The sequence below is a fragment of the Salvelinus fontinalis genome, chromosome 7 (assembly GCF_029448725.1).
Source record: "Salvelinus fontinalis isolate EN_2023a chromosome 7, ASM2944872v1, whole genome shotgun sequence".
NCBI classification, from domain to species: domain Eukaryota; kingdom Metazoa; phylum Chordata; class Actinopteri; order Salmoniformes; family Salmonidae; genus Salvelinus; species Salvelinus fontinalis.
This window is the reverse complement of record NC_074671.1, coordinates 20,466,595-20,493,969: the sequence shown is the minus strand read 5'-3', so window position 1 is coordinate 20,493,969 and position 27,375 is coordinate 20,466,595. Positions and strand designations below refer to the sequence as shown.

Sequence of the window (27,375 nt, the reverse complement as noted above, 5' to 3'; positions counted from 1 at the left end):
AGCATATTGCGTGCCCGATTGTTGGAAGCATACGAGAGAGTGCCATGTACAGTACAGCGTCCTCCCTTAAGGTTTGGGATCAAACATGTTAGACTAGGTTACATTGTTGGAAGTTTGTAATGCATTTTTCCACCCATCTAGTGAGAAAATTGTAGTATCTCCGTTAGCTGATGCCAAGGGTCCAAACAGGAACTAAACAATTACATTACAACAAAAGGTAACAGCCTACATCATTAAACAATACATGATACAATACATTGTTACTCTATTATTACAGTAGTGTAGTGCACAGTAAAAGGGGTGTGTCTGCCTGTTCATGAGCTGCTTTTTTTTTACAGCAAGCTCTAAATACTGTTGTGCAGTGGTTCAAATCAAATCAAATGTTATTTGTCACAGACACATGGTTAGCAGATGGTAATGCGATTGTAGCGAAATTCTTGTGCTTCTAGTTCCGACAATGCAGTAATAACCAACGAGTAATCTAACCTAACAATTCCACAACAACTACCTTATACACACAAGTGTAAAGGGATGAAGAATATGTACATAAACATTTATGAATGAGTGATGGTACAGAACGGCATAGGCAAGATGCAGTAGATGGTATAGAGTACAGTATATACATATGAGATGAGTAATGTAGGGTATATAAACATAAAAGTTTCATTGTTTAAAGTGGCTAGTGATACATGTATTACATGAAGATGACAAGATGCAGTAGATGGTATAGGGTACAGTATATACATATGACATGAGTAATGTAGGGTATGTAAACATTATATTAAGTGGCATTGTTTAAAGTGGCTAGTGATACATTTTTACATTCATTTTTCCATTGTTAAAGTGGCTGGAGTTGAGTCAGTATGTTGGCAGCAGCCACTCAATGTTATTGATGGCTGTTTAACAGTCTGATGGCCTTGAGATAGAAGCTGTTTTTCAGTCTCTCGGTCCCTGCTTTGATGCACCTGTACTAACCTCGCCTTCTGGATGTTAGCGGGGTGAACAGGCAGGGGCTCGGGTGGTTGTTGTCCTTGATGATCTTTATGGCCTTCCTGTGACATCAGGTGGTGTAGGTGTCCTGGAGGGCAGGTAGTTTGCCCCCGGTGATGTGTTGTGCAGACCTCACTACCCTCTGGAGAGCCTTACGGTTATGGGCAGAGCAGTTACCGTAACAGGCGGTGATACAGCCCGACAGGATGCTCTCGATTGTGCATCTGTAAAAGTTTGTGAGTGCTTTTGGTGACAAGCCAAATTTCTTCAGCCTCCTGAGGTTGAAGAGGCGCTGCTACGCCTTCTTCACCACGCTGTCTGTGTGGGTGGAACAATTCAGTTTGTCCGTGATGTGTACGCCAAGGAACATAAAATTTACTACCCTCTCCAGTACTGTCCCGGTTCCCAAACTTTTTATAGTCCAGCTGCTTACCCCCTCTAGCACCAGGGTGAACACACTCTCAAATGTTGTTTTTTGCCATCATTGTAAGCCTGCCACACACACACTATACATTTATTAAACATAAGAATGAGTGAGTTTTTGTCACAACCCGGTTTCTAGGAAGTGACAAAGAGCTCTTATAGGACAAATAATAATATAAAAATAATCAATAATTTTGCTCTTTATTTAACCATTTTACATATAAAACTTTATTTGTTCATTGAAAATGGTGAATAACTCACCACAGGTTAATGAGAAGGGTGTGCTTGAAAGGATACACATAACTCTGCAATGTTGGGTTGTATTGGAGAGAGCCTCAGTCTTAAATAATTTTCCACACGCAGTCTGTGCCTGTATTTAGTTGTCATGCTAGTGGGGGCCGAGAATCCACTCTCATTTAGGTACGTGGTTGCAAAGGGCATCCGTGTCTTAACAGCACGATTTGCTAAAGCAGGATAATCTGAGCGCAGCCCAATCCAGAAATCTGTCTGTGGCTTCTGATTCAATTCAATTTTCACAGGACCACTTGTTGCATTTTCGATGAGGCTCTCTTGTTCAGATATCGGTAAGTGGACTGGAGGCAGGGCATGAAAGGGATAACGAATCCAGTTGTTTGTGTCGTCTGTTTCAGGAAAGTACCTGCATAATTGTGCACCCAACTCACTCAGGTGCTTCGCTATATCACATTTGACATTGTCCGTAAGCTTGAGTTAATTTGCACACAAAAAACCATACAATGATGAAAAGACCTGTGTGTTGTCCTTGTTTATGCAGACAGAGAAGAGCTCCAACTTCTTAATCATAGCCTGAATTTTGTCCCGCACATTGAATATAGTTGCGGAGAGTCGCTGTAATCCTAGATTCAGATCATTCAGGCGAGAAAAAACATCACCCAAATAGGCCAGTCATGTGAGAAACTCGTCATCATGCAAGCGGTCAGACAAGTGAAAATAATGGTCAGTAAAGAGAACTTTAAGCTCATCTCTCAATTTAAAAAAACGTGTCAATACTTTGTCCTTTGATAACCAGCACACTTCTGATTGTTGCACAAGTGTTACATGGTCGCTGCCCATATCATTGCATAGTGCAGAAAATACATTAGAGTTCAGGGGCCTTGCTTTAACGAAGTTAACCGTTTTCACTTTCAAGCTGTCAGGCATTCCCTTGGCACCAAGAGCCTCTCGGTGGATGCTGCAGGAGCAACTGCTTGCACGCGCGTTACCACTCCGCTATGTCTCCCTGTCATGGCTTTTGCGCCATCAGTACAGATGCCAACATGAGCAGAAGCTACGTTTGGCTACATACGGACCGTTAGTGGAATTCCCGCGAGAGCGTAACGGTCAATGTGATTGTATGTTAATTATTTGACTAGGCTACCTGTATTTGACATTGCTATTTCACTGAACACTAGATGGTTTAATTTTATTTTTGGCAGTGAAACGAAGCTGCGGGTGGGGGGGGGGGGACTCACCCAAATGTATAGCCTTGTTGGAAAATATAAATGGACTGTTTGAAAATGTGAATCAAATTTTTCTTTGGCGTACTCCCGACGGCATTGGTACGCCTACCCCAGTATGGGAATACCTGCTGAAGTGTAATGACATGTTCAAATTCAAGAGAAGTTCAAGTTCAACCTCTGCAGCAGATTCTCTCTAAAGATAGTTAAGCATGCAGACATTTCACGAGGCAACTCTCATGTTGTTATGTTGTCTCTGTTTGGACAATTGCCAATTCTGCTCCACTGTCTTTGTGCGCACTTCGTTCTGCACAGTCCCCCCTCCGTCCTATTTGGCTATGGCAGAGTAGTGACACACTCGGCATGCCCTCCCCATATTTGTTTGACAGCTCTAAAAATAGTTCCCCGGACCAGTTTGGCCTTATCAAGTTCCAGCTGACTTCTACAACTGATACAGGCAGGGGGGATTTGTCAGAAACTAGGAAAAATCGAGGAGTTCTCTCATCGTGGATCCCACTTCATCTGACCTGATGGAGGAAACTGTGATGGAGGAACCTATCTGTGAAGAAGCCATATTGGCTGAAGAAATCTCAGGTAGGTTCAAGGGAATTTGTAAATGATAGTCTAATGGTTCTGCTTAACTGCTTCATTCAGAAATGTGGAATGGCAACCGACAGTGGGAGGATTGAGTTGTCATTTTGGGTAACAGAGCAGTGTGTGATAGTGTCGGCAGTAACGTAGGGCTTATACAAAAGGTAGTAGACAGAGCAACCTTGGCCAGCAACCTATTCTAAATGGGTAGCTATTTAAAAGCTCAAACTACTTGTACAAGTCCTAAAGGTTTAAAGGACTAAAGAATATAGAACATGGTGACTTGTCAAAGCATGGGTACTGTTGCAAACGTAGGCTAGGTTGTTGTTTGACTTAGGCTAGTGTATGTTTGTATATTGCTTGTAACTATAGAGTGTTACCTCGTATACAGCAATGCTTTAGAACTTTTACAGTTACAGTAGGGTAGCTGTGTGTTCGTTCCAAACCTGTATCTCTGGAGGCTTTAGTAGTTGAATAACCACCTGTTCACACTCTCACGATCTTCCTCGCTCCAGTTCTCCCTCCCTGCCTTGCTCAAGGGCACATTGTGATTGTAAGCCCAGCTGGTTCTTGTGAGCCATTGCAACGCCTCTCGTTGGTTTCACCTTATCCTACAGAGCTTGTGCTTGTGTACAGTCTGTCTTCCATATGAGCAATTTTTGTGAAAGCTGTCTAAAGCTAATTTTAGATATCGATTTCTCCAGTTTGAGATGGGCCTGTTTTGGTGTGTGAATATCACACTCCCAGAAATGGCAATAGAAAGTAGTGCATCATTCGATTTAATACTTATCTAGATACATGGCCTCCGATACGATACAGGAAAGATATGTTTTAATTTGAAACTATTCGGTGCTATTCGGTTTGATTAGAGAACGAATTGATTCGGTTCGACGCGATATGATGCACTAACTAACATTTGTTGCATAAACACACATTTTCCATTCAAAATGAATCTGCTACTGATGGAGCTCATGAGCTGGGTCTCTCTGAGCTAGATCTGTCTGAGCTGTTGTGTGTGTCTATGGTGTATAAGGTACCTGATCTGAGCCATAAAGGAGACTAGGCCTCTACCACCCCACTACCACTATCAGGGGGGGGGGGGGGGGTATCAATATGGATTGCTTTCAGATTAGCTATGACAGGCATTAAATATATAGCACCATTTTTGATTTCACCCCATCTCAAAATGTAATTGTTTTGACCATTGGGATGTTTTTAGTGAGCTTATTTTCTCCTCCCGCTCCCGCTTTGATTCCTCGTTATGAAATGATCAACTTTATCCGGTATATTTAAAAAATAACATATACACTGATTGTTTAAAGCAAAACTACCAAATCTATTGCTCATGGTGAACCTGAACAATCAAAATAAAATCTGTTGTAAGTCCCGATCAGCAGGTATAGCCAGATGAGAGTTGTCCCCGGTAGCTTACTTTTATTACGGTAAACCTCAATTTTCAACAGCGAATAGATAACAATAACCTGGCAAATTTACATAGGTTGTCACTTAACTAATAAAGCCTAATATTGTGCAAACCATTTTATAATTTTAATGCTAAAGGTGCCAGGCAGATGTGCAAGATAAGGAACAGGCTGCCTACCTAGCGTTGGTCAGTGCGTGAAGCTGGGCACGGTGCGCAGTTTGACTAGGCTACTGATATTCCTTAGGCTTGTTTGGCATGGTCCCGTGTGGCTCAATTGGTAGAGCTTGGCACTTTCAATGCCAGGGTTGTGGGTTCAATTCCCACGGGGGACTAGTAGAAATGAATATGCAGTGGTGTAAAAATACTTTAAAGATCTACTTTTTGGGGGTATCTGTACTTTACTGTTTAAAATTTGACAACTTTTACTTCACTACATTCCTAAAGAAAATGGTGTACATGGTCCATACATTTTCCGTGACACCCAAAAATACTTGTTACATTTTGACAGGAAAATGGTCCAATTCTCACACTTATCAAGAGAACATCCCCGGTCATCCCTACTGCCGCTGATCTGGCGGACTCACTAAACACAAATTATGTCTGAGTGTTGGTGTTCACCTGGCTATCCGTAAATAAATAAATTGTGTCGTCTGGTTTGCTTAATATTACGAAATTGAAATTATTTATACTTTAACTTTTGATACTAAAGTACATTTTAGCAATTCCATTTACTTTTGATACTTAAGTAGTATACTTGATACTTAATAGAAAATGACTCAAGTGAAAGTCACCCAGTAAAATACTACTTAAGGTATCTTTACTTCTACTCAAGTATGACAATTGAGTACTTTTTCCACCACTATGAAAGTGTATGCACTCACTACTGCAAGTCGCTCTAGATAAGAGCGTCTGCGAAATGCCTGAAATGCAAAATGACTTGTAGATCAATGACTGTCCACACAGTTACATGCTTAGTTCCACACTGAAGGAGAGGATGCATAAGTTGTCACATAAGATTAGGTATTTTCGGAAGGTAGAAAGAAAGTAATATGAGCCAAATCAAATGGCGAATCGTAACATTTGAATCAACTTTCTGACCTATGCGTGCTACATTTGGATCGGTTTAGGGTCTGTGGACCGATGCAGTCATATCTTACATCTCTGTTTCATACACTTTTTCATTGAAGAACCCAAGAGAGAAATCTATAACCTTTCGAGGATCCAGCATGACCTTTAGGCAATCAACCAGTTATTTTATAGTGGAGAGTATGACATTTCTTTCTTTACACATCCAGAACAAGAGCCTATGATGTCGAGTTATACCATCAGACATCACCTCTCTGCGAGCCTATGGAGTTTCCTCGTGTGAATAGCCTATGTCACTAGGAAGTATGCCAACTTGAGACTACCCCTCTACTATTAGAGGTGGAATACCCCTCCTAGGTCTCACTTTAAACATGTCTAGGTAATTGGGGGGGGGGTCCAGACCAGGGAGAACCAGATCTGTCTTGGTGTTTCATACACCTTGTTCCTCATATAATTTAGTTAACCAATATCACGTTTCATACTGGGACGGCTTCCATTTCAAAGGCACAACAACAACTTTTGGGCCTACCTGTCATAATAAAGCTTGTCTTGCCTGGTGCTACTATGGGCAACCTTGAGTTGAGTCTGTCGGACTAGTCAGGGGCTGGGGCCTTTAAGTCTTCTGCCTGCCTCTGTCATTCAGTCATTTGATCCAGGCAGGGTTATTTTCTAACCGCACTTCAGCATCCCCCTCACTCGTCCTCTATTCAGATCTGCTCACACACTAACTCACAGCTTCTGTGGAAGGCCACTGGGCTAAGAATGGCTCCTGTTTCTTTCAGTCCTGTCAATCACAGTGACTGAAAGTCCAGTCAAAATTATATTTACATTTTAGACATTTAGCAGATGCCCTTATCCAGAGTGACTTACACTAGTGCATTCACCTTATCCAGAGTGACTTACACTAGTGCATTCACCTTATCCAGAGTGACTTACACTAGTGCATTCACCTTATCCAGAGTGACTTACACTAGTGCATTCACCTTATCCAGAGTGACTTACACTAGTGCATTCACCTTATCCAGAGTGACTTACACTAGTGCATTCACCTTATCCAGAGTGACTTACACTAGTGCATTCACCTTATCCAGAGTGACTTACACTAGTGCATTCACCTTATCCAGAGTGACTTACACTAGTGCATTCACCTTATCCAGAGTGACTTACACTAGTGCATTCACCTTATCCAGAGTGACTTACACTAGTGCATTCACCTTATCCAGAGTGACTTACACTAGTGCATTCACCTTATCCAGAGTGACTTACACTAGTGCATTCACCTTATCCAGAGTGACTTACACTAGTGCATTCACCTTATCCAGAGTGACTTACACTAGTGCATTCACCTTATCCAGAGTGACTTACACTAGTGCATTCACCTTATCCAGAGTGACTTACACTAGTGCATTCACCTTATCCAGAGTGACTTACACTAGTGCATTCACCTTATCCAGAGTGACTTACACTAGTGCATTCACCTTATCCAGAGTGACTTACACTAGTGCATTCACCTTATCCAGAGTGACTTACACTAGTGCATTCACCTTATCCAGAGTGACTTACACTAGTGCATTCACCTTATCCAGAGTGACTTACACTAGTGCATTCACCTTATCCAGAGTGACTTACACTAGTGCATTCACCTTAAGGCGAGAAAACAACATAACACAGTCGTAGCAAGTACATCTTCCAAAATGACTGCAATCTGTCCAGTACCCTGTGCCCCAGTGAGAATAATTGACATGCTCATTGTGTTCTTTCTTTTCCAGAGGTGAAGCCCACAGCAGTGGTGAATAAGAATGGTGTGAAGGCGGAGGCTGCTACTGCTAGTGGGGGTGTTGCTAGTGGGGGTGGAGGTGCTGCTAGTGGTTTTAGCGGCACTAAGATCTTCACCTGGTTCATGGTTCTGGCTTTGTTGGGGGTGTGGAGCTCCGTGGCCGTGGTGTGGTTAGACCTGGTGGACTACGACAACGTCATTGGTGAGTCACCTGACCTCCCCTCATTCCTATGATAAACAGTAATGCTTTATTTTACAGCCCGGTTTAAGCTGGTACCTGGTATTTACATGTTACTAAGAATACACTATGCTGTAACAATACTTACCTCATAAAATTCAACACAATTGGTAACTACCTGGTTCCAAATGGGAGTGACGCTTATGTCAATGAATCCCAAAGAAACCACAGTGTAATTCCAATGCTATTATTATTTTATTAGGTTACTGTTTTAACAAATAACTACAGTATTGGCAGGCTGTAACCTTTATCTGATACAACTATTGTCTTGTTTTATCTCTCAAGATAAGAATGCACAACGTTACTAATGTTTATATGGATATATATTGTGTAGAGCAGGTAATAGTTTTCTATCATGAATAGAGTATTGGGTGTTAGTATGCTACAGTACATGTTTAGCCTAAATTGAGTATAGCCCCCTACTCCAGTATTTCCCAACTCCAGTTCACCAGTACCCCCAACAGCACATGTTTCTGTTGTAGCCCTGGACACACTCACCTGATTCAACTTGTCAACTAATCATCAAGCCCTGGGTGAGTTGAATCAGGTGAGTTTGTCTGGGGTTACAACAGAAACGTGTGCAGTTGGGGGGACTGGAGTTGGTAAACACTGGTCTAGATGATGTTCTGTCCTCATAGCTTACTGTAGACACGTAGGAACAGCACTTCATGCCTTCTCTGACTCATACAGAAACCAAAATGTTGCATGTGGTTTAGACAGGAACACATACCAGACAGGAAGCCATGACATACTGCTTAAACTTTTCAATAAGATAATTAAGGGGAAAGATGAATTAGTACTGATATTAGTAAGAGGTTTTGTAAAAAATTATAATTTAGTAACCAATTTAATGTGTAGTGTGAAGTAGGCACAATACTGACACTGTTTAATTAACTTTTGATCTGGATGGTACCCCTAAAAACAAAATGTGCCTGTATGTCTTAATCTTGCATGCAGCGAGAGCAAAGGAATTCCCTTTTAACTTTTCAGAGGTTTTACAAGGTATTTATGGTCTTTGCTTGCATGCATCACCAAACAACTCAAACCCATCTGTCATACTTCACAAGAATATATTCAATTCTATCTGTTATTAGTTCTGAATAGTTGACATTATAATATGCCTCAAAGTAATGATTTAACAATATGCAGTAACAACGTATTTGTCTTGGCTTGCCGATGTTGCGTGCACCATACTGTAAATCCACCTTTGACTCCTACTGAAAGTTCTTCATTCTCATATCTCAGAATTCTTTGAATTGAAAGTATAGCTCCATTTCATCAAGGCCCTGCGACAGACTAGTGTCCTATCCAGGGGGCGTACTTGTACATCATGCTGCCTCACGCTACATAAACATGAGCCTATGGGTCACTTCAGCTCAGACAAGGCTTACTTACTTAGGCTTACTTATAGCTTCATTTTCTTATCCCCTCACCTCCCAACCTTTTGACCAGAAAATTCACTTAATTTTCCAAACAGTTTTAGTTTTACTGTGATTGTGAACTCCCTGATTATTTAAAGGATCAGTTCTCCGTACTGAATAAATATGTGTGTGGTCAGTGTGACCTCACTCGGGCCGTGTGTGTAACTACAGGAAGTCAGTCTGTGGTACAGCTATGTCTGCAGAGTGCAGTCAGAGTCGAGTGGCTGCTGCTTTGTCTACTGTATTCGGTATACAGTTCAGCAGAATCAGCTTGACCACAACTCCCCCCCCCCCCCCCCCCCATGTCCCCCTCAGAAATGTAAGAAGAATTCAGAGGTGAGATGCAGGCTGTAAATATGATACGGAGCACCATAGTATGACTTCATTGGCAAGTAGTGATGTATCACTAAAACCCAGAGGATCACATTAAAGAAAGCAAATTATCTGTTATTAACTGTTTCTAATTACAGAGGAAGTTAATGTCATGCAATGATTTTCATGGATAGCCCAAGAATAGGCATATTTGTGGAAAGGACTGTACTCTGAATGTTTTTTATGGCATGACCCTATCTATGACTTTTTCGCAGGTAAACTTTCAGCGTATGACGCAGATGGCGATGGTGACTTCGATGTGGAGGATGCCAAAGTACTACTCGGCAAGTGCATTTTTAATGATGACCTTTACAGTAAATGTTACTTGTGCATGACTGACTTGGTTTCTTTAGTTTGAGTACCAGTGCAATCAACTAAACAGCTTACTTAGATGGGAAAAACTCAAGTGTGTGACTTTAAAACCAGACATTTTTGTTGATGCTGTGAATGAATCTTCACATCAAAAAATAGTTCCATGAAAATACTCCTGGACACAGTTGTTCAGAAAATCTTTTGTTTAGTGTGCTGCTCAAAAGAGCTTGAAGTCCTCTGGCAGCCTCTTCACAGTGTTATTTAACTCCTACAACAGCTGCAACAACACTACATTTCTGTTGAGATATAGCTGAAAATCAACGTAACCATATTACTTATGATTGTAATATTGGCCACCAGCCACATGTACAGTGCCTTCGGAAAGTATTCAGACCCCTTGACTTTTTCTACATTTTGTTAAGTTACAGCCTTATTAGTACATTTATTAGATTGATGGGGGGGGAACAATCTACATACAATACCCCATAATGACAAAGCAAAAAAAAAAGAAAAAAAGGTTTTATTTTTTATATATGGGAAAAAATATGAAATCACATTTTACATAAGTATTCAGACCCTTTACTCAGTACTTGGTTGAAGCACCTTTGGCAGCGATTACAGCCTTGAGTTTTTTTGGGTATAACGCTACAAGCTTGGCACACCTGTATTTGGGGAGTTTCTCCCTGTCTTCTCTACAGATCCTCTCAAGCTCTGTCAGGTTGGATGGCGAGTGTTGCTGCAAAGCTATTTTCAGGTCTCTCCAGAGATGTTTGACCTGGTTCAAGTCTGAGCTCTGGCTGGGCCACTCAAGGACATTGAGGCTTGTCCTGAAGCCACTCATGTGTTGTCTTGGCTGTGTGCTTAGGGTTGGGGTCCTGTTGGAAGGTGAACCTTTGACCCAGTCTGAGGTCCTGAGTGCTCTGGAGCACATTTTCATCAAGGATCTCTCTGTACTTTGCTCCGTCGATCTTTGCCTCGATCCTGACTAGTCTCCCAGTCCCTGCCGCTGAAAAACATCCCCACAGCATGATGCTGCCACCACCATGCTTCACCGTAGGGATGGTGCCAGGTTTCCTCCAGACGTGACGCTTGGCATTCAGGCCAAAGAGTTCAATCTTGGTTTCATCAGTCCAGATAATTTTGTTTCTCATGGTCTGAGAGTCTTTAGGTGTGTTTTGGCAAACTCCAAGCCGGCTGTCATGTGCCTTTTACTGAGGAGTGGCTTCTGTCTGTTCACTCTACCATAAAGGCATGATCGGTGGAGTGCTGTAGAGATGGTTGTCCTTCTGGAAGGTTCTCCCATCTCCACAGAGGATCTCCAGAGCTCTGTCAGAGTAACCATTGGTTTCTTGGTCACCTCCCTGAACAAGACCCTTCTCCTCCGATTGCTCAGTTTGGCTGGATAGCCAACTCTAGGAAGAGTCTTGGTGGTTCCAAACTTCTTCCATTTAGGAATGATGGAGGCCACTGTGTTCTTGGGGACCTTCAATGCTGCAGAAATGTTTTGGTACCCTTCTCCAGATCTGTGCCTCGTTACAATCCTGTCTCTGAGCTCTACGGACAATTCCTTCGACCTCATGGCTTGGCTTTTGCTCTGACATGCGCTCTCTTTTGCTCTGACACCTTATATAGCAGGTGTGTGCCTTTACAAATCATGTAAAATCAATTGAATTTACCTCAGGTGGACTCCAATCAAGTTGTAGAATCATCTCAAGGATGACCAATGGAAACAGGATGCAATTTCAAGTCTCATAGCAAAGGGTCTGAATACTTATGTAAATAAGGTATTTCTGTTTTTTATATTTTTTATAAATGTAGCAAAAAAATTGTGTGTAGATTGCTGAGGATTTATTTTAATTTTATACATTTTAGAATAAGGCTGTAACGTAACAAAGTGTGGAAAAAGTCAAGGGGTCTGAATAATTTCTGAAGGCACTGTATCTACAATACTGGCTCATCACTGACATTTTCCAGTTCACATAATGCCTAGCCTAATAGCTCTTGTCCTGTGTGGCCTAATAAAGGGACTAATAAAGACTTAACCAATCAAAGACAAGGACTAATGACTGTCCCTGACTGACTAAAAACACTGAGCAGGATTGGTTGCAGTTCCTCTGTCCATAGCTGACAGCGACATTTCAAAATTCTACACTTTCAGACGGCTACACTCAACTTTTAAAGGGGGTATTTTCTTGTCGCTCTTCTTATACGCCTCTCTCTTTCCTGCATTACCATCCACTCTCTTCATTTCTCTTCCCTTCCCTCTCTCCATCCTCTATCCTCTCTCTCCTCTTCTCTTCCCCCTTGTTTTCCTCCTCTCTCTCGTCAGGCTTGACCAAAGAGGGCGGTGAAATTACTAATGAAAACGCAGATTCCCTAGAGGAAATCTTCGGTATTTTAGCCGAGGAGGGCTCAGATTGGTTTCACGGCTTCTTCACGTTTCTCTATGACGTGATCACTCCTCCCGTAGAGAAGGTGGAGGATCCAGAGAGTGAGACAGCAGAGGAGGAGGGTGATGCTGGTACGTCCCAGAACGGTGCTGGGGTTCAGGGCGTTATATTAGACCTACAGGATCAGTAGTCAAAAGCTCCTGAGCGTTCCACTCCTAGCTTCCCATCCATGAGGAGCAGAACGAGACTAGTCTACTGGGTGAGGTCTAAGGTCACCCAAAGGTCACCTCACCCCTCAACTCTAACTGGAGGAAATTGAAAATTGCGCTGGTCGTGTCAAAGGAAGGACAGTGTCTCTGTGAAAAGAATGTCTGAAAAGAGGATATTATGTTTTTGTCCTCGACTTTGGACTTGCTGCTATGGTGCTTGCCATTGGGAATATTGGCCTGGACTTTTATGCTTTGCACTTTTTCTAAGCTTTTGCACTACTCATCGTCGTTGTGATGCACATATTCTTTGCACATCTTTGTTCTGGCTGAATTAATCATTTATGTGCTATTTAAATCTTTTAATTTTGTAATTTAAACTGAATTTGTCATTTCTGCTTTTAGACCATTGGTAAAAAAAAAAAAAAAAAGGGATTTGAATGTAATCAGTTAGTCTATACTCTTAAAAGCCTTACAGTAATTCCCTTTAATCAGAAATGTCAATTTAGTATTTTATCTTTAGAACCAACCACTGACCATCCACATAACACTGTTCAGGCTTCTGATAATGTTGTATTTCACAGTTTATGTGTCTCACAAAAAAGTATGATGTCATGTATCCTTTTAGCAGTGCAACATTGGATACTGCAGTACATGCCGTTTTCTATCCTCAAAAGCTTATGTCAGCAATGTTCACCTTTGTTGGATTAGCTTGCTGGGCTACTTGTAGTGATGTGATCTTCATTCAAAACATGCTGTATCTATTTGTACTGTCTATTCTAAGACTATGTCTAGCAGTCGTCTCGCTTTTCCCAGCAGTAGTATGTTCATTCAGTTTAGCAAGGATGACTACTTTGTCTAAATTCCTTTGACTCAATGGTATTAGGCCTACATCTGGAAAGGACTAACACTGAGTGTGTTGTTGGCGTGATGCTGGAATGTTGCACAAATGCATTGTGAATGACCAAATGACCACGTGATTTGCAACTCTGCAGCGTTTTTGCATTTCTATTTGAAGGAAATGTGTGTTAAACTGTAACTGCTAATCAACCGCCATGTTATTATTGGATTGAAGAGAAGTTCTCAAAGTTCACCCATCTCTTGCCAAACAGCCCCACAAAGCTCAGCCTGAACCCCAGAGTTTAGGAATATCGTCCACATTGACTTTAAGCCATGTGTGCTAAGTATTTACGGAGGGGTTTAAGACTCTGTTTTCAGTTTCTTTATTTACCGAAGGTCACGATGACCAAGAGGGGGTGTATTTCTGTTCCAGACTGGAGGGACAATAAGCCAGAGTTTAGGCCATTTTGGGGGGGGGGGGGACTATTTTAAGTAGGCCTATTGCAATATGTAGTACTAGTCTATTAATATCTTGATGTAAAATATCTGAACACTGCATTTTGTTTATTATGGGGTGAGGTAAAGTTTTAGCATCCGTCTAATAAATATGACTCGCAGTGTTGATGGAACTGTTTTATGTATAGTGTCTACTATCTACAAACATGGGCACTATCAAAGATTATGGTCATCGATGAAGTGTTATGCCTTTTGTACAGGAGTGGATCATTACAGGAATAAGTGACTTCTTTCTGTTTCATATAGATTGAGCGACTGTGTCATATTTGCGGTATGATGCACAGTTTGCACTCTTTTGAAATGGCACGTACAGTCCCCTCCGACATGGTCCATGCTGTGGCTAATATCTTTTTTTGTTTTTGTTTGTATGTTAGATGAAAAAGAGGTCAAAATTGCTGCTCCCAAAAAGGAAACGCTGAAAAAAGGTACTCCCCCCCCCCCGGTTGGTTTCTCCCTGTGTGTGTTGACTTTGGCCTACATTTGGAGTTTTTTGCTAAACTCCCCCATGACCCTTAATAATATTGCCTAGTAAATGGACCAATCCTCAACAAAAAAACACACTGTGTCGAAATATGTGACACTATTGCTAATGGTTCTTCTTTCCTTTGACATAATTAGAGGACAAGAAAAAAGGTATCATCCTTGATTGTCTTTTCCAGAATGATTTTATTCTCTTTGGGAATAAAAGTATCATTTGTCTGTGTGTGTGCACGTGCGTACGTGTGTTTAAGTTGGAAAATTGATTTCTGGTGGGCATGACATGGTCACACTTTGTGTGAGAATCAACTTTCTCTGGACTGTGGCTCTTCGCTCTGTTTGCGTGTGCACCATGGATTTTTAAACAGCCCTTTGACGGACAGTGCAGCAGTCAGGGATCAGAGGTAGAAGACTTCATACGTGGAAATATTGTATCACTCACGTGGTGTTTTTGACCAAAAAGCAGGCCTCTTCATGCAACACCTCGGTCAAAACTGGGATTGAAATGAGCTTGTGTTGCACTGTTGCCTCTCATTTTGAAGAGAGAGAAGATAGAGTTGTGTCTTGTGTGTAGCCAACCAAGGCCTGAGTTTAAACTTGTTGTTCAAATGGGTATAGAAGTTGGATAATTGTTTACCGTCAATTTTATATCTCACTTTTCATCTGTTTTTTCCATTCAGAAGAGTGGGGTCAGAGCCAGGGATCAGCCATTCTTTTTTTACCTAGTCGGCTCTGAGATTTGAACCAGCAACTGTTCGGTTACTGGCCCAATGCTCCTAACCGCTTGGATAAGACGATCTGCTACTCGTACAGGCTGTTGTAAGGCAAAATTAAATCTAATTAGTGGATTGAAGTTGTTCCCTGTTCAGAATAGATCTCATTTTTTTTTTTTTTAATATATATAATAATATATAGTTTGGTTACTTTTGGGTCTTATTGGACTTTTTTTCACAAGCCTACATGAAAGACCATAAACTAGGCACAACGTATTTGATGAACTTAAATGTGTTTTCAGAGACTGAATGACTGTTGACTTTGGTTTGATGATGCACTTTGCAGTCTGGAATAGCATGATCACTTCTTCTTCATGTGACACACACTTAACTTTCGTTTCTCTTTGTCCACTGAAAAAATTTCAGCTGAGAATATTGTAGAGGTTCCTGTTCCAAAAACAGAAAAGACAAAAGGTAGCCTACTACTGAATGGTGGTGAGTCTGTTGTATGAGTCAATTCTTGTTGACCATTGATGGAGCTATAAAGCTCTTCCTTTCTTCATTTGTTTTTTTTAACAAGCCTGTGGATGCTATGAAAAAAGTCAAACCTGAAGGTATTTTAACTGATATTTAGTTTAAGTCCAGTTTCATTGAGTTTTAATCTGTCAGGAAAATTGTAATGTGTGTTGCTAATGCGTGTGGTTTATCATTAATATAATCATCAGTCATACTTTCAAGACGCTGAGTTTTGAATCTGTAGTGGTTGTTATAAGGACACCTGTATTCATGCCCCAAACTTTCTGTGGGGCATGGACAAGGGTCAGAGGTACATTGGCCTAATGCTAAGGATGTCTGTTGAGAAAGAAAGTCTTTTTAATGACCTAAAACCCATGACTGTTGACACCTATACGATGGAGACATCCTTCTGCTCCAGGTCACCTTAAAGCAAATTTGTTTGCATCCAGGACGACTTCGCATACTTGGGTCTAATTTCTCAATATTCTTAAGAGATTTTGGGTTAGGGGATGAAGAGGGTGGCTATTGTAAAGCTACTAGTGTGAGTAGTTGTTTAACAGTAGAGCTCACCATTGTCTTACTTGTGAGTAGTTTATAGGCTTTGTGGTCCTTGGTAGCCCAGTTGGTTGAGCATGGCGCTTGTAACGACAGGGTAGTGGGTTCGATTCTCAGGATCACCCATACATAAAACGCATGCACGCATGAAAGCGTCTGCTAAATGGCATATTATGATAACATTCGTTCACATACCTGACATAATTCACATATGCCTAACTGCGTAGATGTGTTCCACCATTTTCACACACATTTTCTTGCTAATTACTGCGTTACATCTTTTTTGTTTTCATCTTTTTTTTTCTTCTAAGGGGTGGATCAGCTTAATATTGTGGAAAGAATGTTGCTTCCATCAATGTAATTGTCTGCATAATTTCCTGTCCCCCATATATTTTTTGGGTAAATATATATATCCATACACGCATGCATACATATACACATATATACATACACATACCTATATAGACATACATACTTTTTAAAAGAATATACCTTTATTATTATTCCCCGCAAACCCTACCACCGATCCCCCAATTGGAGTAAACTAATAAACACTTCGGCTTTTACCTTCAATTTGTACATCTTATACACATTTTACAGACACAGTCTACTTTACAATAGTTCTCTCTTGTTTGTTCTTAGTCCTTCCTCTATTTCTGATGTCCATCCAGTTTGATTTCTATTTGTAACTGTGCTATTTCACAAAAGTTCCGAACCTATATACATTTTACAGATCCCGTATGTTTTACATTGTTTATCTTATTAGTCCCACCCTTCAGCTCCCAACCCCTCCCATCTATCTCTCAACATCATCCATTTCGGATTTCTATTTGCCATATATTTTTCAACTGTGCTGTGATGCTTCACAAAATAATTGAACCTTTCTATTCTCATAGCTTCTACAGATTGTAAATTAAAAATAAACATTTTTGCTAAAATAATTATTATATTATTGATTGATTGACTATGGCTTTTCAAATCACCCAGTATTGCTATCTGTAGCGTTAGTTCTAGGCAAATGTTGCAATTCTTCAGCCATTCCTGGACCTGTGACCAAAAACAAGCTACATATGGACAATACCAAAATAAATTATCTAATGACTTAAAAAATAAAGATATTTTGGACATGATTTCCTTTTCAAACAACTGAAAGTGAGCAGGTGTAATCTGAATAAAGGGAAAAGACCCTTCTTGAACATAGGATGAGACATTTAAGTATAACTTTTGTATGACTGATGCCTTTAGTGAGAGGTCTAATGCTTTAATATTTAATAATTTCTGCCCTCCGAATTCATATTCGTTATGTAAATAGGCCCTTTTAATTTTATTTGGCTTGCCGTTCCAAATAAAATTGAATATTTTTTGTTCATATAATTTAAAAAGCAGGTCACTGGGTGTAGGCAAAACCATAAGCAAATAGGTAAACTCTGATATGACTAAAGAGTTAATCAGGGTGATTTTTCCACAGATAGACAGGTATTTTCCTTTCCATGGTAGCAAGATCTTATCTATTTTTGCTAACTTAATATAAAAATGTATTGGAGTGAGATAATTTCTTTCTTTTGGGATTTGTATACCTAGTATGTCCACATCTCCGTCAGACAATTTAATTGGCAAACTACATGGTAATGTTAAATTAGCATTTTTTCGTGATCCAATACGTAATATTATCATAATTTGGTTTTAATCCAGAGAGGATAGCAAAAGTATCTAGATCCACTATGAGGCTGTGGAGAGACTCTAATTGTGGTTTTAAAAGAACATGAATCATCAGCGTACAATGACACCTTAGTTTTTAAGCCACGGATTTCTAATCCCTTAATATTATTGTTTGATCTAATCTTAACAGCTACCATTTCGATGGCAATAATAAATAGATATGCTGATAGTGGACAACCTTGTTTTACTCCTCTAGATAGTTTAAAACTTTCTGAGATGTAGCCATTATTTACTATTTTACACCTAGGGTTACTATACATAACTTTAACCCATTTTATAAGAGATTCCCCAAAATTGAATTATTCTAGGCATTTATATATAAACTCCAGTCGTACTTGATCAAAGGCCTTTTCAAAATCAGCTATGAAAACCAGGCCTGGTGTCCCCGATATTTCACAGTATTCTATTGTTTCCAGTACTTGTCTTATATTATCTCCAATGTATCGTCCATGTAAAAAACCTGTCTGATTAGGATGAATAATATCTGACATTACTTTTTTAATTCTATGCGCCAAGCATTTTGCTAGGATTTTTGCATCACAACACTGAAGTGTAAGAGGTCTCCAATTTTTTAAATGGACTGGATCTTTATATATACCACTTGGATCTTGTTTCAGTAATAATGATATCACACCTTCTTGTTGCGTGTCTGATAATCTATCATTTATATAGGAGTGGTTAAAACATGCTAATAATGGTCCTTTGAGTATATAAAAAAAAGTTTTGTATACTTCCACTGGTATGCCATCCAGTCCTGGAGTTTTCCCATCCTTGAAGGTCCCAATTGCATCAAGCAGTTCCTTCTCTGTAATTTGGCCTTCACATGAGTCTTTTTGTACAGATGTTAATTTTACATTATCATTAGGGAAAAATTCCATACAATTAGTTTCAGTTAGTGGAGATGGAGGAGCCTGAAACGAAAACATATTCTTAAAGTACTTTACTTCCTCTTTGAAAATATAATTTGGTGATTCATGAGTGACTTCATCATTTGTAACAAGTTTTAATACTTTTTTTTTGGGTAGCATTTCTATATTGAAGATTGAAAAATAATTTGGTGCATTTTTCCCCATATTCCATCCAGTTCGCTTTGTTTTTATAATATATTACACTAGATCTTTCTTGAATAAGTTCCTCCATTTCTTTTTCTTTTTCCTCTAACTTATTCTGTGCCTCTATGGTACCGTTTTTATTGCTATCTAACTGTACTGTTAGTCCTTCAATTTCCTTTGTTAATATGGACTCTTTTGATCTAAATTGCTTTTGTTTTATAGATGAGTACTGAATTGCATGGCCTCTAAAGGCACACTTAAAAGTGTCCCATACTATACGGGGATCTGCTGTACCTATGTTATGTCTGAAAAAGTCAGTTATAAATTCTTCTGTCCTAGTTCTAAACACTATCATCTAGTAGGCTTTTATTAAATTTCCAATATCCTCGCCCACGTGGAAATTCTGTAAGAGTAATATATATGCCAATTATGTGATGATCCGACTGCATTCTGTCCCTCATCAACACTTTTTAAACTTTTGGTGCCAGAGAGAATGGCATAAGAAAGTAGTCAAGACGACTAGCTTGATTAAGCCCCCGCCATGTATATCTCACTAGGTCAGGGTATTTAAGTTTCCATATCCACTAATTCCAATATATCCATGACATTCATGATTTCCTTAAGTGCCCGAGGGTGATAGTTTGTAGTGTGATTTCCTTTCCGGTCCATAGAGGTATTTAAGACCGTGTTAAAATCTCCAACCATAATAATAGAGTCTAGTGTTGCTTGTAGAGTTGATAAATTCTTATATATATTTTCAAAGAAGCTTGGATCATCATTATTCGGACCGTATATGTTAATAAGCCATATCTGTTTATTGTCCAATAACATATTTAAAATAATCCATATACCTTGAGGATCTGTTTGGACAATTTGCACATTAATTTTTTCACAAAATTATTGTTAATTAAAACCATCACCCCTTTTGAATTTCTTTGCCCATGGGAGAAATATATTTCTCCCCCCCCCCAGTTCTTTTTCCAAAAAACTTCTAAAACTGTTGAATGGATTTCTTGTAAACAATAGATATTATATTCCTTCTCTTTTAGCCAGGTAAATACTGATCGTCTTTTCTTATCTGCTAGGCCATTACAATTGTAACTGGCTATACTTATTTCACCACTTACCATAATGAGACACAACTTTCAATTCTTTTTATCAAAATATATGTTTGTAAACGTACCATTTATAAAGTAACATGATGATTGAGTGTCTATATAGCTGTACCATGATATTTGCATTGCTACTAAGTAAACCTCCAATTGGTCCCTACTATTCCATCCGCTAAAAGCCCTCCTCATCCCGAGTTGGGTTGTCATCCCAATGCCCGGCAGACCACCCTTGACCCCCTGTATCCCATAGCCCTGAACCGACTGGGATCTATCCTTTGATAAGAGCACACAGTGCCATTTACCGAATTGAAGTAGATCAACTGCCAAATGCATTTCCATCGCCCTCACCTCGATTTGTATTATAAATAGCTGTGGATCATCCTCTATTGTCCCTAACATCTTTTACTCCTTCGCAACAGTTGTGGGATACACACATACACCCACACACACTCAACCCATACCCCCCACACAACCATAAGTTCACATTCTCAACAATTGCACCATCCCAGAGCCCAACTCAAGATAGGTCTTGATTTACAAATGCACTTACAGTTGCAGCTGCATGAGAAGGCCTGCAAGACCATGCAAAAAATGGGCAGAAATTGAGAGATTTTATTAACCATTGTCACATCCTAGATGATGGAGGTCAAATGTACACCTTTTCACTGAAACACCCACAATACGGTCACCCGTATTGACCATATTCCCAAGCATCTCCATGCAGTCAGACTTTGATTTTGTGCCACCAGGGTCACAATAATATACCCCCTCTCTGAATGTCCGAGTGTGACCCCCTCCCTATGGGTTACTACAGCTAGTGTTGCCAGCACTGCCACTGCCTGGGTGGGGGCACCCCACCGGAATCCCCACCGGCTAGGTACAAGGTCGTCAAGCTTCTCATTAGCAGCTTTGAGAATTTCCTTGTTTATTATGCTCTCCCTTTAGGGGGCTTTGGCTTTGCAGGACCAACCCTGCCAAGCAGACTCAGAATATTGAGGGGGCAGTGCTGCTCTTGGTCTCTGACCTCATTTTGGCTGCATACAGACCGCTTACAGCAGGCACATAAAACAGTTAGGGACTTCTGCTTAGTATCTGGGTCATTCAGGTGGGTGTATAGGGTCATGGACCGTACCATTAAAATAGGATTATAAATAAATAATTTGAAATATTTATTTAAAAATTGTAGTTCCCCATGATAGGACAATAATTAAATGTATAATTTATTTTAAAACTGTTCCACCATAATAGGACAATACATAAGACGTATAATTCATTATAAAAGTATATCCATCATCTGAACAACATTGAAAGCCCTCACAGCAATACATTGGTTCTGGGATATGCAACCATTTCATTACTCACTCACTCGCATTACATCTTGAATCCATTCTTAAATGCCAATTGTGTGCCACCCTATGGGACTCCGAATCACAGCCGGATGTAATACAGTCTGGGTTCGAACCAGGTACTATTGTGACGCCTCCTGCACTGAGATGCAGTGCCTTAGACCGCTGTGCCACTCGGAAGCCCTTCTAATAGTTAGCCTAATTTCAGTTTGTGACAAAACAAGCAAGTGTATCAATGATTTTTACAAAAGCAAAAATATTGTATTTTCAGCTGTTCGAAGCAGGTGTACAAATCCGAAAGTAAAAGATGCAAAAACAAAACTTAAGCATGGGAAGCATAGAACATAGAACAGATCTACCGCTTCTTAGACTTGCTTTAAATGAGTGTCAGAGCTAAGTGTCAGATCTATAACTCATATTTCTATGTGCATTTAATGGGGTCGCCCGAAAAGGTACATATTGTAGCTTTAAAGGTGCCTGAATTCTATCAACCATGGCTGTAATTTGATTGTGAAGTAGCTCTAATGTCCTTGGTGTTTTATTACTGTTCTTCCTCTCCCAAATCAGATGAGAGTCCTGGAGAGGTGGCTTCTAAAAAGAACAGAACAAAAGGTATCAGCATGTTGCATTTGGTTGTTAGACGAAAGTGAACTTCGTTGGTGTGTGATTGTTTTGCCTGACGTGCACTGACAACCGAATTTTGTCTTTGCTTGCATCCCTCATGGTTATTAAACTTGACAAAACGCTGTATTGATAATGAAATTTAAGATTGATTGATTATCCAAATTAGTCGACCAATTAATCGGTATGGCCGATTTTAATTAGGGCCAATTTCAAGTTTTCATAACAATCGGTATTTTTGGACGCTGATTATAGGGCGATTACATTGCACTCCACAAGGAGACTGCGGAGACTGCAAGGAGACTGCGTTTTTTGCATTATTTAAACCAAATTGAACACGTTTCATTATTTATTTGAGGCTAAATTGATTTTATTTATGTATTACATTAAGTTAAAATAAAAGTGTTCATTCAGTATTGTTGTAATTGTCATTATTACAAATATATATATATAAAAATCGGCCAATTTAATCGGTATCTGCTTTTTTTGGTCCTCCAATAATGGGTATCGGTGTTGAAAAATCATAATTGGTCGACCTCTAATCCTAATACGTAATGTGTGCCATAATCTGAATAACCTTGTTTTTCTGATGTGATTTGATTCGTTTGATTTAGTGGTGTTGAAATGACTGGAGTGAGTTGTTAGGATGAATCAACTCCATGAAGAGTTGTGGAATCATCCGCCATAAGATGTACAGCATGTTGAATCACATGTTGAACTCTAGTCCGGTCGGTGTGTTTTCTTAACACTTATTACCATGGATGTCATGTAATAAGAAAAGAACCCGGAATGTGCTAACGTAGTACCAGCAGCAACAAGGTGAAAACTGTAGATGTTCAATCTCAGCCTTGTTTTAGCCTTTTGTCCTAAGGCTATTTGATCAACTATAATATGTCATATGTATTGTAATAGCAGGACAAGCAAGCCATCCAGTCTGGATGCAGAAGTAGCAAAAAGAGACTGCAGAAGAGACTGCAGCTGGAAATTGAGAAATTAATACTCAATCAGGAGAAAATAAAGATAGCAGGGAAATTAGAGTTTTAGTCGAGCGTGAACATTTTAAGGCCGGCCCGACCAGAGCCTCTGAGGAGAGACAGGTGGTCAATGCTCTGCAGCTCGAAGCATGAGGCGGCTTTTACATGTTGAACTCAATGAATGTGACATGCTGAACTCAATGAATGTGACAGTGGGGGAGGAAATGTTACATGCTGAACTCAATGAGGAGAAAGTGGGGGAGGAAATGTTACATGCTGAACTCAATGAGGAGAAAGTGGGGGAGGAAATGTTACATGCTGAACTCAATGAGGAGAAAGTGGGGGAGGAAATGTTACATGCTGAACTCAATGAGGAGAAAGTGGGGGAGGAAATGTTACATGAAGACAAAAGACAGGCTGAGAATATTCTTGCTAAAGAGGAGGAGGAGAGACAATTGGCCAGAATGCTGGAGCTCAAGAGACAAGAGGTGTCCCAAAAGTCCAGGAAATGCTAGAGGCTTAACTCGGGAGAGGAAAGAGAGGCTGAGAGGAGAGCGCAGGAGTAAGCAGAGAAAGAAAGGCTAGAGAAGAGAGCGTTTTGAAGTAGTTCAAGGAGGGAGAAGAAAAAGAGGCTGAATAACTGTAGACTATACATTTCCTACACTGGTTTGGTTGTTACAATAAAGCATCACCGAACTATAGCCTGCATATTGGAGTTTTTCTTAAATTTCATTAGCAATGTTGTGAACACGCTTTAGTGATCAATGGCTTTTCTCATGCAGGTTTGATGTTTTAGAATGATCAGATAGCCGATTGGTAAAGTGCATGCACGCGAAAGAGTCATGGCAGAACCACAATACCCAATTACAGCATGATTTGGATAGCTGATTCGGAGATCAACACCATAATCCTTGCATCAAGAGTGATGTCTTTGAATTTGAATAGCTGAAACTTCTATAATTTCCCCAAGAAATCGGATTTTAAAACTAACCTAACTATACTGCTAACCTTACACCTAACCCGATTTAATTCAGAAAGTTTTTTCTGCTCCAACAAATTTTGGATGTTTTCAAAATGAACATGGCGGGAAATGTTGTATTTTCAAATAATTTGTGTGACAATTGTGAAGAGTCTCAAAGGTAGCGACTAATTCAAATAAGACTTGAGTTACCATAGAACAGGCCCCAGTATCTGTGCGTTAGATGTCAACGTTGATTATGACGGCTCTCCTCTAATGCCCAGGAAGCGCCGTTACAAACTTCCATTAGACATCTCTACAAGCGTTATGTCAAAATGCGTTTCTTAGTCACAGTGTGGATTTTTGCTGAGCAACAGTCTTCATTTACTCCCATTACAGCTGTTAATGTACTTCCTAAAAGTTCGAAATAAAAATGTACAAGAAACCAACAAAAAAAAGAAGCCTATTCGTTACCCCCAAGCACAGGTCGAAGTCCACAACAACTCAATACATTGGAAGTGCCGAAGAGGCAATTATTCGGTTGCTTGTACATTTAAAAAAAATAAATAATAATTTTTTATTGGAAGTGCATACCGGCCGTAACGGGAGTAAATTAAGATAGTTGCTCAGCAAAAATCCATATTTTGTGAGTAACAAACATATTTTGACATAAAAATTATTGCGGAGCTGTCTAATGGGAGTTTGAATTGGAGCTTCCTAGGCGTTAGGGACATCGCGAAGACACAGATACTGGGGCACATACATAACAATAATAACAAACCTCCTGGCATGTGCCACTGGCAGTGGGGAATAGGAGTGTTGACATACTGCCCTTTAAAACAAGTTTCAAACCCCCAGAGCACCCAACAAGAGAACTTGGGAGGAAATTAAAGTCAGCATTAAAGGAACAGTTGAGAATGATCCATGAGAAGATTGAAGCCCAAAAAATTGCCGAAATGGCTTTGGCTGAAGTGAGGAGTATACTGGCCAAAGAGGAGGATGAGAGACAATTGGTCAATGCTCTGGAACTCAAGAGGCAAGAGGTGGCCCAAAAAGCCCAGGAAATGTTAGAGGCTCAACTTCGAGAGGAAAGAGAACAAGAAGAGAAAAGAGAGGCTGAGAGAAGAGCACATGAGCAAGCAGGGAAAGAGAGGCTGGAGAAAGAGCAACTGGAGCAGTTGGAGAGAGAAGAGAAAGAGAGGCTGGAGAAACAGAGGGAAGCTGAGGAGAAGGCAGAAAAAGAGCGATTGGAGAAGGAAAAGCTAGAGAAAGAGAGGATAGAAAAGAAGACAGAGCTGGAAATGATGGAAAAAGAGAGACTGGCTGCTCAATCCTTTTCCAAAGAGAAAGCAGAAAAGGAGAGACTAGAGAGGGAACGGGTCGCCAAAGAGAAAGCAGAAAAGGAGAGGATTGAGAAGGAACGGGTCGCCAAAGAGAAAGCAGAAAAGGAGAGGATTGAGAAGGAACGGGCCACCAAAGAGAAAGCAGAAAAAGAGAGGATTGAGAAGGGACGGGCCACTAAAGAAAAAGCAGAAAAGGAGAGGCTTGAGAAGGAACGGGCCACTAAAGAAAAAGCAGAAAAGGAGATGCTTGAGAAGGAACGGGCCGCCAAAGAGAAAGCAGAAAAGGAGAGGCTTGAGAAGGAACGGGCCACTAAAGAAAAAGCAGAAAAGGAGAGGATTGAGAAGGAACGGGTCGCCAAAGAGAAAGCAGAAAAGGAGAGGATTGAGAAGGAACGAGCCGCCAAAGAGAAAGCAGAAAAGGAGAGGCTTGAGAAGGAACGAGCCGCCAAAGAGAAAGCAGAAAAGGAGAGGATTATGAAGGAACAAGCCGCCAAAGAGAAAGCAGAAAAGGAGAGGATTGAGAAGGAACGGGCCACTAAAGAGAAAGCAGAAAAGGAGAGGATTGAGAAGGAACGGGTCGCCAAAGAGAAAGCAGAAAAGGAGAGGATTGAGAAGGAACGGGCCACCAAAGAGAAAGCAGAAAAGGAGAGGCTTGAGAAGGAACGGGCCGCCAAAGAGAAAGCAGAAAAAGAGAGGATTGAGAAGGAACGGGCCACTAAAGAGAAAGCAGAAAAGGAGAGGATTGAGAAGGAACGGGCCGCCAAAGAGAAAGCAGAAAAGGAGAGGATTGAGAAGGAACGGGCCGCCAAAGAGAAAGCAGAAAAGGAGAGGCTTGAGAAGGAACGGGCCGCCAAAGAGAAAGCAGAAAAGGAGAGGCTTGAGAAGGAACGGGCCGCCAAAGAGAAAGCCGAAAAGGAGAGGATTGAGAAGGAACGGGCCGCCAAAGAAAAAGCAGAAAAGGAGAGGCTTGAGAAGGAACGGGTCGCCAAAGAGAATGAGAGACTGGAGAAAGAACAGCTAGCCAAAGAGAAGGGGAGACTGGAGAAAGAACGGCTAACCAAGGAAAACGCAAAGAAGGAAAAGGAAGACAGTGAAAGGGTGGAGAAAGAGCGTGTTGCCAAAGAGAGAGCAAAGAAAGAACAGGTAGCAAAGGAATCTGAAAAGGAGAGGATGGAGAGAGAAAGGGTACCGAAGGGAAAGGAGAGAGAACGGGTAGCCAAAGAGAGGGCAGAGAAGGAGAGAGCAGAGAAAGAGCAACAAGCCAAAGAGTTAGCTGCTAAAGAAAAGGAGAGAGCAGCGGTAAAAGGACACTTAGTCAAAGAAAAGACTGCAAAGGCCAAGGTTGAGACAGAGCAATTACCCAAGATGGAGAGAGAACAGTTACCTAAGGTGAAGGCAGGGAAGGAGAGAGCAGAAAAAGAGCGTCTAGTCAAAGAAAAGATAGATAGGGAGAGAATTGTGAAAGAGAAAAGAGCCAAACAGGCAAAAGAGGAGATGCCAGAGAAAAATGCAAACAACTTCACAACTACGAACAAGAAGGAAAAAATATTGGCTATAAGAGACCTTCTGAAGCCTAAAGCCACCAAGGTGAACAAGAAATGGAACTTCACAGGATGATGATCCATCAATTACAAAACCGACAACTATCCCCTCCTCCCTAAAGGCACTTCTGTAGATCTGAAGGGATTGGAAAGAGCTAAGCAATGCAGTGCTTGCTTCACATTTTCCTTCTGATAGGCTGGATGGATTCTCTGCCATATTGCTACACCTGTCCAACCCCTTCAGATCTACAAATGTGTCTAAGGAGGAGGGGCTAAGAATTGATTTACAATTGAGCCAATATAATTGATGGTGCTAAATTTAAATCACGTTCATGCCAATGCTAAATATGTTATGGCTGATCTGTGATAATCAACTTTGGTTTTGGTC

General features: G+C 40.5%; 1 protein-coding gene and 1 non-coding gene across 2 annotated transcripts in view; both read left to right on the top strand.

The window, feature by feature from the left end:
- Nucleotides 1-27,375, top strand: part of LOC129860045 (trichohyalin-like) — a 51,498-nt gene that overhangs the window by 1,808 nt on the left and 22,315 nt on the right. Inside the window, exons 2-8 of the mRNA XM_055930390.1 lie at nt 7,758-7,967; nt 8,961-9,005; nt 10,012-10,080; nt 14,435-14,485; nt 15,677-15,745; nt 22,118-22,162; nt 24,962-27,061. Of these exons, the coding sequence (XP_055786365.1) occupies nt 7,758-7,967; nt 8,961-9,005; nt 10,012-10,080; nt 14,435-14,485; nt 15,677-15,745; nt 22,118-22,162; nt 24,962-27,061 (2,589 nt within the window). The remainder of the gene's footprint in view (nt 1-7,757; nt 7,968-8,960; nt 9,006-10,011; nt 10,081-14,434; nt 14,486-15,676; nt 15,746-22,117; nt 22,163-24,961; nt 27,062-27,375) is intronic.
- trnae-uuc (transfer RNA glutamic acid (anticodon UUC)) lies at nt 5,161-5,234 on the top strand. Its single transcript has one exon. It is a non-coding gene; the product is annotated as a tRNA-Glu (tRNA).